The sequence below is a fragment of the Pinus tabuliformis genome, chromosome 7 (genome assembly GCF_031772625.1).
Source record: "Pinus tabuliformis cultivar Carrire ecotype Pingquan chromosome 7, CPIR1, whole genome shotgun sequence".
Lineage (NCBI taxonomy): Eukaryota > Viridiplantae > Streptophyta > Pinopsida > Pinales > Pinaceae > Pinus > Pinus tabuliformis.
In genome coordinates this window covers 1,613,402,524-1,613,420,362 of record NC_142293.1, presented here as the reverse complement: position 1 = coordinate 1,613,420,362, position 17,839 = coordinate 1,613,402,524, and the positions used below count along the sequence as shown (strand labels likewise).

The window sequence follows — 17,839 nt, the reverse complement described above, 5'->3', positions numbered from 1 at the left end:
TTGTATGCGATGAAGCTGCTTACAAGGAATTTTGAGACTGCCAAATTTTGAGCATTTTATGATCCATCTAGATCTATCCTTCATGTGAATTTATAACATATGATATAAACATATGATAGTGTTATATATGAATTTAATAGTAAAGAAGATATCCAAAAATGAATTGATATTCAACTTTAAGAGTTCAAATGATGAGTATGATACTTATGTAGAATTCAATGGTTTAATTCCATCTGAAGTCAAAGTAAACAAAATGCAATGTTGTACAAAAGAGATCTCAAATAATACAATATCATTTTTTTGAGTTACCTAAAACAAAGTAATGAAAATTGAACATGACACCAGATTTGTTTTTTGTGAAAGGGTGAAACTCAACTTGCAACTCAATACACTTCAAAATTGATTCAAAAATTAAAAAATACAACAAAATAAACACAGTTTTCAAAAAAATGTTTTGCATTTAAAGTAAACACAGAAAAAAATATTATATATTATAAAAAATGGTAAATTTGAATTCTAAAAATAGATGATACAAAAAATTCTTTATTATTTTTAGGATGAATATATCATTAATGAAAGTAAATATTGAAAATATATCTAATGAATATACCATTTTTTTTTGTAACTAGAGGAATTTGCAACTAGCTGGTCTCACACATGCATGGCATGATCGATTCCAACTGCTACCACTATAACCTCTAGGTGAATCATTCCGCCCTAGCACGTGACCCACATATAAACTCAGGGGATTTGAACTTGGAACCTCTTGGAACATGATTCATTTTCAAGGCTACCACCAATTGAACTACCCCCAAGAAAATGTATCTAATAAATATAGCATTAATAAAAAATGTTGTATTTTTTGTTTTTTAAGTGGTGTGGGCCCTAAGATGACTGCATGCATAATCTTTGGATTGAGAAACCACAAACTAGGGGCATCTAAGCCATCAAAATCACCCCAAGATCGCACCCGTTTTGGGCCACAACAACTCTTAACATGATTGGATTTTTACCCATGGAATTTTGAACCAATAACCTTCACATTATGGAGTGCCTTAACAATATACCCTATCACCATCTATTCTATGCCCCGCAAACTTAAAAAAATTGTGATATTATTAATAAAGTTGATGAAATAAAATTTATTTAAAAAAATAATTGTAATTTAATAATAAAAAATGATAATCAACTTTATATTTTAATTTTACTATATAAAAATGATAAATAATTTTATATTCTAATTTTCATTGTTTTTTATTAGTAATAAAAACATAAACAACTTTATATTTCAATTCTTCTTAATATTCAAATGCTTTGTGTAATTATATAAAAATCTTATTTCTATTATTTTTTAACTATAAATCTTATTTTAATAGAAATAAGCAGTTATTGTTATATATAGATATAATCAATTATTTAAAATTCCTATAAGAATTTATAAAAATTCACAACTTTCATAATGTAACCTATACTATTTATAAAATAATTAAAAATAACTAATAAACTAAATTCACAACATTCATAATATAACCTATACTATTTATAAAATAATTAAAAATTAAATAATAAACTTTCCTAATATCATATATTCACAATATTAAAAAACCTCTAAAAAATTGAATCATACTAAAAAAAAATTATATATTCAATTTCCTACTTTTAACTTGAACTTAGCAGGTTTAGCCCAACAAAATTTAAATTTAGTAGATAGTCTAGTTTTAGTAAGTAATCCTTATCTGTTCACTCAAACTAGATTTGGCTATTTTACTAAGTAATCCTTATCTGTTCACTCAAACTAGATTTGGCCAAGTCCAATCGAATCCGACCTAAACCAACCCATTTCAAGGTCGACCTGGCTTGGTGTGTATAACCAATCATCTTCCGCCACTCACTTGGCTTTGTTGTTTTTTAAAAGCACATAGAAAATTTGGAGATGCTGAGCAGATAATAATTTTTGCATTATATAATAAAGCAGTCATTTGCAAAACAATTTATTAGGATATTAATAAAGATTATAGGTCAAGAGCCACAACAAAAAATAACATTAAACTACTCTACAATTATTTCATCCACTGAAACAAAACGGCACCATTGCCTAGCCCGATGAGATAATGGAATAGTATATTACGCGAAAACTCAAGAAAGCATCAAAAGCATACATAGGTGTAAAATTTCGCTGACGTGGAGTACAGTCGCTGACTGTATATCTACCCCAACATATATATAACTAACTCAGATTGGGGAAGTTACCAAGTGTTCTCTTAAAATTTGTCTGCATTGCATTTGGCGAGGAGGAGGAGGAGGAGGAAATTTCAATCCAAAGAGTAAGCAAGGTGAAGATGCTGCAGATACGGCTGAGCAAGGGGGCCCTTGGAAGCGAAGGGGGTACTGGTACACCTAAGATCTCCGGTTCCGACAATGTGACCGTATCCTGTCCAGACCATCTGGTATTGGCCGATCTCCCGGTGGCCAAAGGTCTGGCCTCTCCTTCTAATCTTAATCTCAATGTTAAGGGTGTTAAAACCGTCGGGCGGAAGCGCAGGAGAAGGCAGGGAGATAAGGTCCATATTTGCGTGATCTGTGATTTTCCCATTGCCATCTATGGCCGACTGGTAAGCCAGCCCCCCATCACCCTCCATGCTTTTGTCTATTCTTTATATTTTGTCCAGCACAATACGATTGAGTTTTCAATGCGCATCTGTTTTCGAACAATCAAATGTAAATTAGGGCAACAAATTGCAAAACCCTAAATTGCCACAAGATGGATAAGTCATAGTCATATTAACGGGGAACGAGATCCTCGTCAAAGGATGTGCCACCGTAAATAATAACATTGTTTTCTCTAATCAGTCGACCTAGCTATGAAGACGTCGATGTCCACGGCGTGTTAAGCCATACACCAGTGTTTTATTTCTTCTGTGCTCTGCCCCACCTGCATCGCATAAGTTATAATAGGCAGCGTTGGCTGAATAGATACCCCTCAGACCCACGATCGATGCCAAGGAAAGTCGATTCTTTGCGGTGTGGATCCTTATCAAATGCTTTTATATGCAGTGAAAAGTTACCTGCACAAATACGTAGACTATGCACTATTAACCTTCGAGGCTTTGGCTTAGCAGCTGCTTTGTAGGGGCTTCTATGCTGTCAAATAATAAATTCACCCAGGCCTCACCTGGCCTCATCTGCTTTCCACGTATTATTGCTAGCCTGCATTAATGCAAGGAGGGAAGCCCAGGGAGGATCGAATCTTTGTCATCGCTACTGAAAATGCTCTGCCTTATTACTAGATCATGGCCTTGGATGCTCCTCAGGGAATGTTTCAGGAAGTACCTCTAGCGGGAAAAAGCCAATTAAATGCAAATTAGGGCATTAAATAGTGTTTCTTTGAAACCCTCGATCGCTAAAGATGAAAGCATTCTGTGGGTTGGAAGGCTCCTTGAGCAGAGTGAACGTTTTTTTTTTCAGGGTCAGCAAATGTCACATAGATGCTATGGGCACCGATGTTATGTGGGCTAAGAATGTGCAGATGTTTTGCTGGTTGTTGGAGTGCCTGGTGCCGCTTCTAGTCTGGGGCAGGTATGGACTGTAAATACTTCAGTCTTTCTGTTCCTTTGGGTTCTTTATTTTTTGCTCAGTGAGTCAAAGGGTTCAAAGGTAAGCTCCTTTCTTACTAGGTGTCTAATATTTTAATGTGACTTCAGGATATCCATTCACAACATAGTTTTCTCCATTTCTCTCTAAATACTCGAGTCTAAAAAATAATGAACCCAAAGGAACTTAAAGACTGAATCATTTATAGTTCAATGGTAAGCTCCTCTCTTACTAGGTGACTAATATTTTAGTGTGACTTCAGGATATCCATCCACAACTTGGTTTTGTCTATTTCTCTCCAGAAGTACCTAGAGATCCAGAAGCAGGTTTTCATTTAGTTTTCTCGATTTCTTCCCAGAAGTACCCATAATACCAAAAGCAGGTTTGGAGCCTAGAAATCTTTTAAGTTTCTGGAATTGAATACTCGAGAAGTCTTCGGGGATTCGTGATCCTAATGGATGTTTTTTTTTTCCTTTTATGCAGAAAAATGAAATATTGTTTTTCTAGAAGTATAGATCTGTCATCTGTTGCTGTCAAAGCTGGATTGGAAATTTGTTTCTCACTCGTTATGCTAAACACCAGATATATGATGCAAATGAAACCCTAATGTAAGATTATCAGAGTACTCATGCACATATTTGTTTCTCACTCGTTATGCTAAACACCAGATATATGATGCAAATGAAACCCTACTGTAAGATTATCAGAGTATTCATGCACTAGACAAAGCTCTGCGGGACTGAAGTAAACACGTCACATATATTAAGATCTCTGATCACCTCAACGTTTTTTTATCCCTTTTGGAACTTACGTCACATATATTAAGATCACCTCAACGTTTTTTTATCCCTTTTGGAACTTAATATACGTGGGATTAATATGGACCACATATATTAAGATCACCTCAACATTTTTTATCCCTTTTGGAACTTAATAGACGTGGGATTAATATGGATCTATGCATGCTGATCACAATACAAAAATTATTTTAAAATTGGTCAATAAATATAAAAGTTGAAACCGATTCAGCTTTTCCTAGTATCCTAACTTTATTTTTTTTTGCATTTGCATTTGTATAGCTCTTTTTACTGATCTGAGTGTACGTCTATCTCTACTGAAAATAAACTAACTAATCTAACCCCATAAATTTATTGTGCATTTACAGTATGAATATTTATAAAGCATGATTACACTGGTAAAAACCGTATCCATTTTATATGTGCAGTATATGTTACTCCATGTCCATTTACCGTGTATAGGATGCAATATTTATGCATCATTAATGTACTGTTGAAATGCTCTGTGTAAGAACACCTAACCAAAAGTCCACTTAGCATTTTATAGTCTTAGTGTATGCTGCAAAGTTGTCCTTTAAACTCATCAAAGAGGCGAAGTTTGTGTGTCAAGTTGGAACTACTCAATTTTGAACCTTCACATTCTTTTTAATCACGAAATTTTGTGCCATGTGATATGGGCATTGACTTGGTATTGAAGAGTTATATATACAAGGCTGTCCAACCTACAGCTCTGCAATTTATGTTGTGGGTGCTTGCAAATTCTTGCAACTATGGGATCTCTGTGAATCTATGCTAACTTTGGCTTTGTTCTGAAGTACCTAGTTTGGTTAAGAATACCAGTTTTCTGTGTATCAGACCTACTTTAGAACAATTGACCACCCTAAGTTGCAAATCACAACTTCTTTGTTGAAAATTTACACTTTTTTTCAGTTGCAAAACTTCGTGATATTGGCGGGAGTTAATGTGGTAGCCAAGATTAATATGTACAAGGTTCTTTAACATTCAGCTTTACATTTTATGTTGTGGGTACTCAAACTTTGTTTACTGATCTTTATGTTCACACATATGGTCTGCTATGTGTGTCCAAGGGGGCCAGAGTTATGATGCAGGCTGTTTTTGGTTGTAACCCTGCCATATTTTGTTTGTGCTTGAGGTTGCTGCTGAAGTGGCCTGTTTTATTTTGCATAAAAAGCCATGTACATCTATTGTTCATATTAATTGTGTGGAGCGAAACAAGGCGTTCTACAGCCTGGGTAAGGAAGATGGTTACTTCGTGTAATGCTTGGGTTGTGTGGGATTGGCAATCAAGGGCAAAGCCCTTTATGTAACTTGACATTGATGTTATTGATTGTTGGACTCGCACCAAGCCCTTTATGTATTTATGTAGCTTGACGTTGATGTTATTGATTGTTGGACTCCTCTTTCGTGGCCTTAGCAAAAATGTACCCTTCACTCAAGCTAAAATCATTGATTAGGCATGTTATGTTCTTTCTACCATATTTTATAGGTTGGATTAGTTAGTTTCATCAAAATTGGTGGTGTTGATTGATGTCCCTAGAGGATTGAGGTAGATGCAAAGGGTGATACTAATGATGATGATCACAATATAATTGATAGTGGAAAATTATTTGATATTTACAGTTGTCAATTAATTGTTCTTGCTCATTTATTTGTGATGCTTTCATTCGAAGTTTCAATATAATGCGCTATTTAGAAAATAACACATTGAGTTTCCCTATTTCCAATTATTTGGGGGTCATGTTTCTAGCCCGTTTTTATTTCATAAACACATACGCGTTTCTTTGTATCATGCAACTTAGGTGTGGTGCTTAGGTTTTCCCCTTGAAGGGCTTGCAAAGGTAGGATAAGAGGGTGCATAGGTAGGAGTAGGTTTCGGACCAGGAGGCACATGGCTCATAGTGTAGGGGGCCCATGCTAGTAATCCAAAAGCTAGTACAAATGCTCCATTTCCAATTGCACCTTGCATGATTTGCAACTCAATAAACGAGGATAAGTTGAGAGAAATAAGTTTGTGATCATATTAAGAGAAGTCTAATGTGGCAACATGATTAAATACACCATCATTGTTCTTTCCACAATCAAAGTAATGTGTCATCCCTACCAAGAAAAAGTAGAATGCAAATCTAGAGCCTATGGTAGTTGGCTCCTAAGGAAGGCAAACTTGGTAGGATAAAGAAGCTAGAAGGTATTGTTGGTAGAGACACTCCACCTATGCCTAGGCATATTTGATTAGTGCACAAAGCTAGAACACATGCTTCAAAATTTTACGTTTTTTGTAGTGAGGGCATCACGAGTTATGTATTCCTAGGTAAGTTAATATTTTATCTAAGGAGAGCCACCGACTGCAAGATATCGGGCGAAGAATGCTTCTTTAGGTTCTAATAAAGGCTTCTATTTGGATTTCAATGTCTAGAGCCTATTTATATAACTTAAATGTAGCTTTCAATAGCTTATAACTCATGTTGGCATGCATTTCATGAAAGTTGTGACCTTGTCCCATTTCTAGTCCCTAAACCATGCTCTTGACATAGGGAGGCCAAGCTTTAAAGCACAATGGGATTTTTCAGAAATGATTTTTTTAATCAAGAGTGGTCCACAAGTGAAAACAATGATTACAATATTTCTTTCAATATTTTTTTGATTACAATATTATTTTCAATCCATTGGATTACAATATCCTAGAGGTCCTTGGGGGAAGCTAAGAATTGTTAAAATTTGGGTACCAGAGGACAAGTGGTTCCCTAAGGCTTTGATCTTTGGCCTAAGGAAAAGTGTCCAAATTTATTTTTACTTTTCTCCTAAAGTGACTTTATAAGTGGTAAAGTCAATTTAATTTAAAAGTGACTTTATAAGTTGTAAAGTTACATTCTAATTTAAAAGTGACTTTATAAGTTGTAAAGTTACATTCTAATTTAAAAGTGACTTTATAACCTTTAAAGTTACATTCTAATTTAAAGGTGACTTTATTGAAGTCAATGAAGAATTAGAAAGTGAAAAAGTGATTGTGGAAATAAAAGGCTAAGTGGGCCTTTATTTAAGTGGGTGAGTTAAAAAATAGAAAGTGAGAATTAAATGCACATTTATTTTCATCCTTAGATCTAAATGAATCTCAACCATTAGATCTCAGGGTAACCCAAGAGGCCATTTAGAGAATAGAAGGAGAAGAGAAGAGGAAAAGATTAATTCATTCTTTTATGAGCATTTGAGAGAAAGAGAAGAGAAAGCAAGGAGAAAATTTCTGAGCAGTGAGGAAGTGAAGGAGAGCAACAAGAAGACATTTCAGCAAATTTGGACAGCAACATTTATTGGCACGCACCCCAAGGCAAAATCGTACAGCAGGAGAAAGGCACAAAAATCGAGGAAGAGGGGCAGCACAAAAATCGAGGAAGATGGACAGCACAAAAATCGAGGAAGAGGGACAAAAGCAAGGGCACAAATTTCGAGGCAGTCGTACTGCTAAAACTTGTATGGTCTGTACAACAAGTTATGGGCACATTTTTCGAGGTAGGTCGTACAACATTTAATGCTATTTTATTGCTGGAAAAATCTTTGTTTTGGCTGTTCGCTGATTGGCACGATTTTCGAGGCAGAGTTCAAGCACGAAACTCAAGATAAGTTGTAATTTGTGGTTGCTGGAATTTTTACTGTGTATTTCAGTTTCTCTGTAAAAGCATTTTCAGAGATAAAGAAGAGCTCTCAAATTGGTTTTCCCCAAGAGTTGTAGGGGTTTTTTTCCAGGGTCACATTGACCAAAATAACTATGTTATTTTCTTTGTGGTTGTCATAATTTTGTTGTGTTTTATTTCTGCAATTTCAGCAGTTGTGAAATTTCTAAATTCGTGTTTTCAGAAAAATATTGTCATTTCCAGATCTTAGAATTTTTATCATGCTTGGATTTAAAACTAAATGCATGGAGTGATAAGGAAAACTGATAACCGGAGTGGGGGTTGAAATTTATTCATGGTATCAGAGCTTGGTTGGCTGAAAAGTGCAGTTTGGGACAACAAAGTGAAAATTACAACAAGCTGATTTTTACACAGAAAACAGAAACCTTTACCACAGATTTGAAATTTTCAGTTTGGTAGGACAGTGAATCATGTCTTCGGGTTTGAGAGTTGAAGACAGGTTGGATGGGCAGAACAACTACAGTGCATGGAAGGAGAGAAACCAGAGCATCTTTGAGGAAGTAGAAGTCTGGGGCATTATGGTAAATACCACACAAAACCCAGTAGTAGTACCTGCTGACCCTGTACAGTTGGCATAATTTAACAAAAAGAATGCTAAGGCAAAAAGATTGATTTTGGAAGGAATCAAAGACCATGTCATTTCTCATGTGAGAGGAAAGACTTATGCACATGAGATGTGGACAACCTTGACAAGTTTTTACCATAGCTTAAATGAAAACAGAAAAATGTTCCTAAAGGAGAAACAGAAAGCCATTAAAATGGCTAAGACTGACAGTGCTACAACATACCTCACAAAGATCACTCAGTGAGAGGTGAGTTGGCAGCCGTAGGTGAGATCATTGCACCCACTGAGTTGGTGAGGATTGCTTTGAATGGTCTTCCAAGATTTGGGAGAATTTTGTCAATGGCATTGTTGCACGGGAAAACCTTCCTGATTGGGAGAGGTTGTGGGATGATTGCATTCAGAATGAGATCAGAAAGAACCATCTTGGGGTAGCCAAACAGGTGGAGGAGGATGACAATGTGGCATTGTTAGCAAGAGGCAAGAAGGGCAGAGCAAAGAAGCAAGCTTCCAATAGTGGAGGCAAAGGCAAAGGTAAAGGGAAGCAGCAAAACAAGGAGGACTATTCCAAAGTCAAATGTTGGAATTGTCAAAAGTTGAGACACTACGCTGTTGTGTGTCCGAAGAAAAAGAACAAGAAAGGGAAAGACAAACCCATGGTAGCTTCTGCAGAGATAGAGAGCTTCTCAGAGAGCTTTGATCGGGAGTTTGGGTTCATAGCTTGTGAGGCCACTAGTGCAGGATCACCTGCTATGCAGGTTCAGAGGGAGTGTGCATTCTCCGCTACTAGCAAAGCATCTTCTAGCATTTGGTATGTTGACAGTGGCGCTTCCCGCCACATGACAAGAGTCAAAGAGTACTTCTTAGAGCTTTCAGAGGGTGATACTGATATGGAGGTACTACTTGGTGATGACAACATTGTTAGAGCAATCGGTGTGGGGACATTGACATTTGATAGGGGACCCAAACCTCCCTTGAAAGTGTCAAATGTTCTATATGTGCCTGCAATGAAGAACCTAATATCCGTCTCAGCACTTGAGGACAAAGGGTATGATGTGTTGTTCAGGAGTGGGCAGGTGCTTATATATCCTAGGGGAACTCTAGCTTCTTTAGCTAGAGAGATTGGTGTGCACCATGCCAAGGTGTACAAGTTCTCATTCCAGCCCTTGATGGCATTGAGTAGTAGCACTCGAGACAAGAACGACAACAGATCTAGCAGTTTAGAGTTTTGTGAGATTTGGCACCGCAGGATGGGGCACATGTATCATGGGGCCTTGAGTACATTGCAGGAGATCACCACTGGTGTGCTAGATTTCAGTTTTGATCACCTTGATGTATGCAGAGGATGTGCTATGGGGAAGTTTGCCAGATCCCCTTTTCCCAGCTGTGACAGCAGAGCAACCGAGATCCTTGACTTGATTCATACCGATGTGAGTGGTCGGATGTCTCATGTATCCTTGAGTGGCTGTGAATACTATGTTTTATTCATTGATGACCACTCCAGGAAGACCTGGATTTATTTCTTGAAGACCAAGAGTAGGTCTTCAAGTGGCTTCAAGAGTTCAAAGCTCTTATGGAGACCCAGACAGGTAGGAAGATCAAGGTCCTCAGGTCGGACAATGGAGGGGAGTATACCCTTGGCGAGTTTGTTGATTTTTGTGCTGAGGCAGGCATTAGAAGGGAGTTCACAGTTCCTTACTACCCCCAACAGAATGGGGTTGTGGAGAGGAAGAACAGATCCATTGCAGGGGCTGCCAAAGCCATGTTTCATGTTTAGGGGTTACCTTTATTTTTGTGGGCAGAGGCTTTCAACACTGCTATGTACTTGCAGAACAGGAGCCCACATCGTGCCTTGGGGAATGTGACTTTGGGGGAGGGAGGCTTTTTCTGGGAAGAAGCCTGATGTTGCAGTTGGGCACTTTCGTATCTTTGGGTGCCTTACATATTCCTATGTCTCCAAGGAGAACAGGACCAAGCTAGAGCCTATTGCAGACAAGGGCTTATAGCTAGACCTTGAAAGCTTATCAGATTTATATTCCTGCACATAGGAAAGTGGTTGTCAGGTGGGATGTGAAGTTTGAGGAGGAGAGAGCTTTCAGGAGGTCACGGGAGTTAGAGTATCCATAGTTACCAGACCCTCAGGAGCAACTGAGTCAGTCATAGGGATCCAGTGGTCAGGGATGAGGAGGTACATTGATTACAGTGTCAGGTCCATCAGTGAGCAGTGGCTTTCAGAGTTAGGTGGGTGGTTCTTCGGGCAACATGCAGGGTAGTCCACTAATGGACAGTTCGCACGGTACTAAAACATCTACAGGCACAGATTTAGGCATGAGGTTAGTTGGCAGGCCTTCAGGAGTTCATGCTTCTAATGATGATGAGGATTCTTTCACTCCAGTGGGAGAAGTGTGCTCAGGGAAGAGGAAGCCCAAGTGGCTTCAAGATACCTTGTGCGAGGCCACATCAATTGTTGGGCCAAAGAGACAGGTTAGAGAGAGTAAACCACCTGAGCAATTTTGTAGTTACATGGCATTGGTAATAAGCATTGTTGACTCCGAGCCTTCTAGTTATGAGGAGGCAGCTAGCCAACAGGTCTGGAGAGAGGCCATGGTGGAGTATTCTTCTATTATGAAGAACGATGTTTGGGAGGTAGTGCCGAGGCTTGAAGGTATATCATTTGTTACTTCTAGATGGCTCTACAAGATAAAGCATGCTGCAGATGGCAACATTGAGAAGTTCAAGGCTCGATTTGTGGCGAGAGGGTTCTCACAGGTAGAGGGAGTTGACTATGAGGAGACCTTCGCTCCCGTAGCTCGGTATACATCTATTCGCTCCATTATATCGATTGCAACAAAGATGGGTTGGAAGATCCACCAGATGGATGTGAAGACTGCATTTCAGGTTTATATTAAGCAGCCACAGGGCTTTGAGGTGCATGGGAAGGAGTCCCATGTATGCAGATTGAAAAAGGCACTCTATGGCCTGAAGCAAACTCTTAGAGCTTGGTACTCTAGGATTGATACATACTTGCAGCAGTTGGGTTTCACAAAGAGTGAGGCTGATCCGAACTTATACTTCATTGTGGTGGGTGAGGAGCCTCTTATTCTGGTGTTCTATGTTGATGACTTGATCATCATTGGTGCAGAGAGATTCATTGAGGGCTGCAAGAGAGATCTTGCTTTAGAGTTTGAGATGAAGGATATCAGCTTGATGCATTATTTTTTGGGATTGGAGGTGTGGTAGGAGGAGGGGCATTTCTTCTTAGGACAAGGGAAGTACATTGTGGATATTCTTAGCAGATTTCACATCGAGGACTGCAAACTCATGTCTACACCTATGATCACTATCTGGAAGAAGCTTCACGCTTCTGATTCCGAGTTGGTGGATCCTACTTTATACAAACAATTGATTGGTTGTTTGATGTATTTGGTCAACACTCGCTAGATATATGTTTTGTAGTTAACACTATGAGGCAGTTTATGTGTGAGCCCAGGAGAGTGCACTGGGTGGCTGCAAAACACATTCTTTGTTACTTGCAGGGGACAATGGATTTTGGTTTGGATTATAGACAGGGTGATGGAGTGAGATTGGCAGGGTACACGGATTCAGATTGGGCAGGTTGTGCTTCAGATAGGAAGAGTACTTCCGGGTGTTGTTTTGGGTTGGGTTTGGCAGTTGTGTTGTGGATAAGCCAAAAACAACAGTCAGTTGCATTGAGCTCAGCTGAGGTAGAGTATATGGCTGCTAGTTTGGCTAGTTGTGAGGCCATATGGATTTGTAAGATGTTGTTTGGTCTATTTGGTCAGGCATTGAGACCTTAAATAATTTACTGTGATAATCAGAGTTTTATAAAACTCACGGAGAATCCATTTTTTCATGACAAGTCAAAGCATATTGAGATCAAGTATCACTTCATTAGAGACTATGTCCAAAAGGGAGCTGTCAAGCTTGAGTACATTTCCACAAATGAGCAAGTAGCAGACATTTTCACCAAAGCCTTACCATGGGGCAAGCACGTCTACTTCAGAGACAAGATGGGAGTGGTGAGGAACACTTTCCTCGGTAAGAGGGAGTGTTAAAATTTGGGTATCAGAGGACATGTGGTTCCCTAAGGCTTTGATCTTTGGCCTAGGGAAAAGTGTCCAAATTTATTTTTACTTTTCATCTAAAGTGACTTTATAAGTGGTAAAGTTACATTCTAATTTAAAAGTGACTTTATAAGTTGTAAAGTTACATTCTAATTTAAAGGTGACTTTATTAAAGTCAATGAAGAATTAGAAAGTGAAAAAGTGACTATGGAAATAAAAGGCTAAGTGGGTCTTTATTTAAGTGGGTGAGTTAAAAAATAGAAAGTGAGAATTAAATGCACATTTATTCTCATCCCTAGATCTAAATGAATCTCAGCCATTAGATCTTAAGGTAACCTAAGAGGTCATTTAGAGAATAAAAGGAGAAGAGAAGAGGAAAAGATCAATTCATTCTTTCATGAACATTTGAGAGAAAGAGAAGAGAGAGCAAAGAGAAAATTTTTGAATAGTGAGGAAGTGAAGGAGAGCAGCAAGAAGACATTTTGGCAAATCTGGGCAGCAACATTTATTGGCACGCATCCTAAGGCAAAATCATATAGCAGGAGAAAGACACACATCCCAAGGCACATAAATTTAGAAAGAGGGGCATCACAAAAATTGAGGAAGAGGGACAACAACAACAACACAAATTTTGAGGTAGATTTGGGCACAAATATCGAGGCAGCTGTACTGTTGAATTCCGTATTGTTCGTACAATTTGTACAAGTTTTGGGCACATTTTTCGAGGCAGGTTGTACAACATTTAATGTTGTTTTATTGTTGGATTTTTTTTTGTTTTAGCCGTTTGCTGATTGGCACGATTTTTGAGGCAAAGTTCAAGTGCAAAAATTGAGATAAGTTGTAATTTGTGGTTTTTGGAATTTTTACTGTGTATTTCAATTTCTCTGTAAATGCATTTTAGAAATAAAGAAGAGCTCTCAAACTAGTTTTCCCCAAGAGTTGTAGGGGGTTTTTCGAGGGTCACATTGATAAAAAATCATTGTTATTTTCTGTGTGTGGCTGTCATAATTTTGCTATGTTTTATTTCTACAAATTTCAGCAGTTGTGAAATCTCTAAATTTGTGTTTTCAGAAAAATATTGTCATTTCCAGATTTTAGAATTTTTATCATGCTTGGATTTAGAACTAAATGCATGGAATGATAAGGAAAACTGATAACTGGAGTGGGGGTTGAAATTTATTCAAGAATTTGAAGATTTTCTCTTTTTGAATCCATCTCTAGTTTTGGTTTGAGAGCTAGTCAGGTAGTAGGCTCTGCTTTTGTTGATAATAATGTGTCTTGGCCCATTGAATATTTGAGCACGAAGCAAATCAAAAAGTTTTAAGACAATCCATATTGTTGGCCCAAGAGATTTAATGTTCAAGGATGGTAAAATAAAATGAATCATTAGCAGAGTGCCCATTGACTAAGTGGCCAACATTTGGCTTTGATAGGTGAATTCTGCTTACCATATGGAGACTAACTCTATGGTTGAATAAATGGACTAGACCATCAACAACAAACACATAGAGGGTTGGGGCCAATGGGCAACCTTGCTTGATAGAGCAGAATAGGTTGATTGCTTCAAATTTGCCATGATTGATGGGAAGACAACTCGAGGCGTCAACAAAAAGATTTTCCACGCTACAAATAATGTAGGCCCAAACCCTAATGCTTTTAGCATGACCAAAGTAAAGGGCCACTAGCCTTGTTATAAGCTTTCTCAAAGTCAATTTTACTGATCAACCTATTTAGTATGGATAATCTAGCTCACTCCATATCCTCTCACACAATAATGATGTTGTCCAAAATGTAGAGCCCTTTAATGAAGTTTGTTTGCTTATGTTTGAATAATTTTTGGCAATGAATTTTTGATCCTCAAAATTAATGTTTTGACTTTGGCCAAAATTTTGGTATGATAGGTTGAGCAAGGTAATGAGTTCCAAGTCACCAAGCTTGGGGATGGATTCGATGAGACACTAGTTTAATGTGGTCACCAGGTATTGAGATGCTAGAGCTTAATGATAGACTTTGGGTAGGTTTGGTCCCATAAACTCTCAATTAGCTTCATAAAAATTCACATGAAAATGCAAGGTGGTTTTGAGCTCATCAATTGACAATGACACATCCCATGCTTGCTATTGATCGTTTGAAACTTTGCAAGGAGTAAGGTTAAGAAACTTTTAAATATCTACTTCTCTCAGGCTTGAAAGATCGCTCTATAGTGCTCAACAAACTTGGCTTCAATGGCTTCAACATCTATGGTAAAACCATGAGTTGTTTCAAGTATTGAGATGCGCTCACTCACCTCTTTGGAGGTCAACGCTTTGGAGATAGGTTTATTAGGTGAATCCCTTCTTCTGATCTATTGGAATTGTGCATGAATTTGTGACCTTTTGCTTAGCAAACATCATACGCCCAGAGTAAATGTCATGATTTTGCTACAAACATTTGCTTATCCTCATCATAAGGAGACCAAAGTAGCTCCTTTTGTATCCCTTCTAGTTATTCTTGTATAGCCTTATTATGTTGCCTTCTAGTTTTGGCTATTTGACAGTGTTTATCCTTGAGAAAGGCCATTGTGCATGAAATGATATCTTCCCACCAAAGGATCTAGCTTGGGACTCAAAGTGGTCGAGGGACCAAATTTGATATAATATGGCTAGGACTTTGGAGATGGGTTACATTGAGAATGTAGTGAGTTATTGATAATTGCATTTTTTTTCCATCCTGGGAAAGAGAGAACCAAATTAATTGATGGTTAAAGATAGTGACCATGGAAGCCACACACGAATGACATCCATTCACATCAAAATAGATGGGATTCTACTGAAAGAGAAGAGCTCTATCAAGTTGTTGATAAATTCTATCAACATTGTTGTGAAGGGTGGTCTCTAGGTTTCGTAGAATCATGCTCGTAGTTTTGATTGGGATCATAGAGCCAATGGCGAGCTTTAAGAGCCATCTAAGCTTATTTCACACCATAGTGAAAGCAAACCAATAACACTTCCTCTTTGTCTTCAAAAATTCTACCATGTTAAAATCTCCTCAAAGAAGCCATGGCATGTTAGGAAGTTCATCGATGATCCAACGCCAGAAGGTTTTCCTCTCTTTGTAATTTTTAGAGGCATAAAGATTGGCCAGCCCAAGGAGACAAATATTTAGATTAAGCTTAATGCATACAAGAGGATGCGAGGGATCAACACGCCATTCGATTATTGAATCTACTAACTTAGAAGAGACTAGAATAACAACTGCTCCTTTTCCATCATAATGATTAGAAATACTTGGTTTCAGGCTATATAACGGATAAGGTTGTGTGCAACATAAGCCCGACAACTTTGACTTCTTGCAAACAAAGCACGTCTCTCCCACCAAGGGGACATTTGGTAGAGAGTATATTTTCTTGTAGGGTTGTTCAAGCCTTGAACATTCCACGAGGTCACTTGCATCGCGAACCTTGTGCATCTTTCATCTCTACTTCATTCCCTTTGAGGTTTTGGAGTGCACCAAAAGGATTAACACCATTAAAGAAGTTGTCGAGAAATATTTGATTTGGTCTCTATGGGTTGTCTACACCAAGCAAGGTATCTTGATAGGATGAAGATTTAGAAGTGGGCGAGCAAGACCGTGTAACCCCACTACCTAACAAGGAGGTGATTACCAAGTTCTTGCTAGGGTTAGCATGGCAACATGTGACAAGCTAGGTGTCGCGGGTTTCAAAGAGATACTTGGGTCGGTGTTTGGGTTGAAAGGGTCAAGGTTTGATGGGTTACAATTGTGTCCACAGGTGGAGCTTTACTTGGTGAAACATTAGTTTGACACTTTTTTTTCTACACTTCTGTGCATGCACCTTTGTTAGCATTCTTAGCCTTGAGGGTCGGTGGGGGCAACATGATTATCAAGTAGGTGAGTTGGGGCCATAAACAGGCATTAGTGGATGTGGTGGCTGGGGTTTGATGATGAAAGAAGGTGTTGGTTAGGTTGACACAATGGACATGTTGTCAGACATTCTTCATTTGATCTGAATAGCCGAAAACTCCTTGAGGTCTTGGATTAAGCTAATCCTAACACAGACTTGAGGTTCTTGTGACATCCCCTGGGTAATATTCCCTCATTGTGAATAATTGTAATTATTTAAAAGGATGAGAGAAAGAGACATGGATTCCAGTTGCTTGGGGAGGGATCTTGCTCGAGGAAATGGTTATTTTAAATGTATCTGCCATGGGTTGGATGAGAAGTTAATGGGCTAATTGGGCAATAAATTTAATTGAAAAGGCAAGGACAAACCCATGTGTATGTTGGCTCTAATAACAAGCATGAAAGGACAAAAACATTAAGGAAGGAATGGGTTACACTATCTAGGCAGTTGACTGTGTGGAACCTTGGAAAACGACAGATGGTTGATCTGTTAGGGGCACGAAACCAAGTCGAGAGAGAAGGCAGAGAGCACAATCTCATTGGGGCACACAAGAAAAATAGGAAAAAAACACGCATTGAGAGTGCATACGCAGTGAAACGAAGGACTCTCAGTCCTCGCGCATATGTAGTGGAAGAAAATTGTGAAAGGCATTGCAAGAAAAACTCCTCCAAGGGCGGAGGTGAAACACAAAGAGAGCATCGATCAAAATTCGCAATAATGAAGCTCTGGAGAAAGTAAACCAACTGAAGAACCCTCATAGAGGCTTGCTGGGTGAAAACACTATAGAGAGCAGTGGCTTCCCTGTAAGGCTGAAACAACCATTGGAAGCTTGTGGATCGATGATCTGAAAATCACTCTCGAGTGACCTCAGTTAATTAATTATTGAATGAAGGTATTACAGACTCATGTGCTGGTGTGTGTCTATGTTATTTTAGGCAAAAAATCGATCAGATTGCAAAATACACAGACACTAGAAATATGGAAAACAACAGAGAAACACAGTAAGCAAATACAAGAACACAACAAATTAATAAGGAGTTCACCTTATCCTCCACGACTACGTCTCCGGTCCAGCTTTCAGTGGTGTCCTTCTTTTATTGTGTCTTTAAAGCAGAGAATTACAATGAGGAGCTCAAACTGAGTCTCCTGAACAGAATTGCTTGGCAAGGTGGTTCTTGGATTCCCCAAGCCACTAG

The 17,839-nt window shown here is 38.4% G+C and overlaps 1 protein-coding gene across 3 annotated transcripts in view; it reads left to right on the top strand.

Moving 5' to 3' along the window:
- The first annotated feature begins 2,189 nt into the window (after positions 1 to 2,189).
- LOC149254375 (uncharacterized) overlaps positions 2,190 to 17,839 on the top strand; it is a 56,150-nt gene continuing 40,500 nt past the window's right edge. The window contains exons 1-2 of one of the 3 annotated variants that reach the window (XM_089460141.1): positions 2,477 to 2,612; positions 3,466 to 3,576. Coding sequence is in view for 1 of the 3 variants with exons in the window: in XM_089460139.1 (XP_089316265.1) it covers positions 2,340 to 2,612 (273 nt within the window). In the remaining 2 variants the exon portion in view is untranslated. Of the gene's footprint in view, positions 2,613 to 3,465; positions 3,577 to 4,093; positions 4,200 to 17,839 lie in introns of those variants that run through there. The other 2 variants (XM_089460139.1, XM_089460140.1) reach the window with 2 other exon arrangements.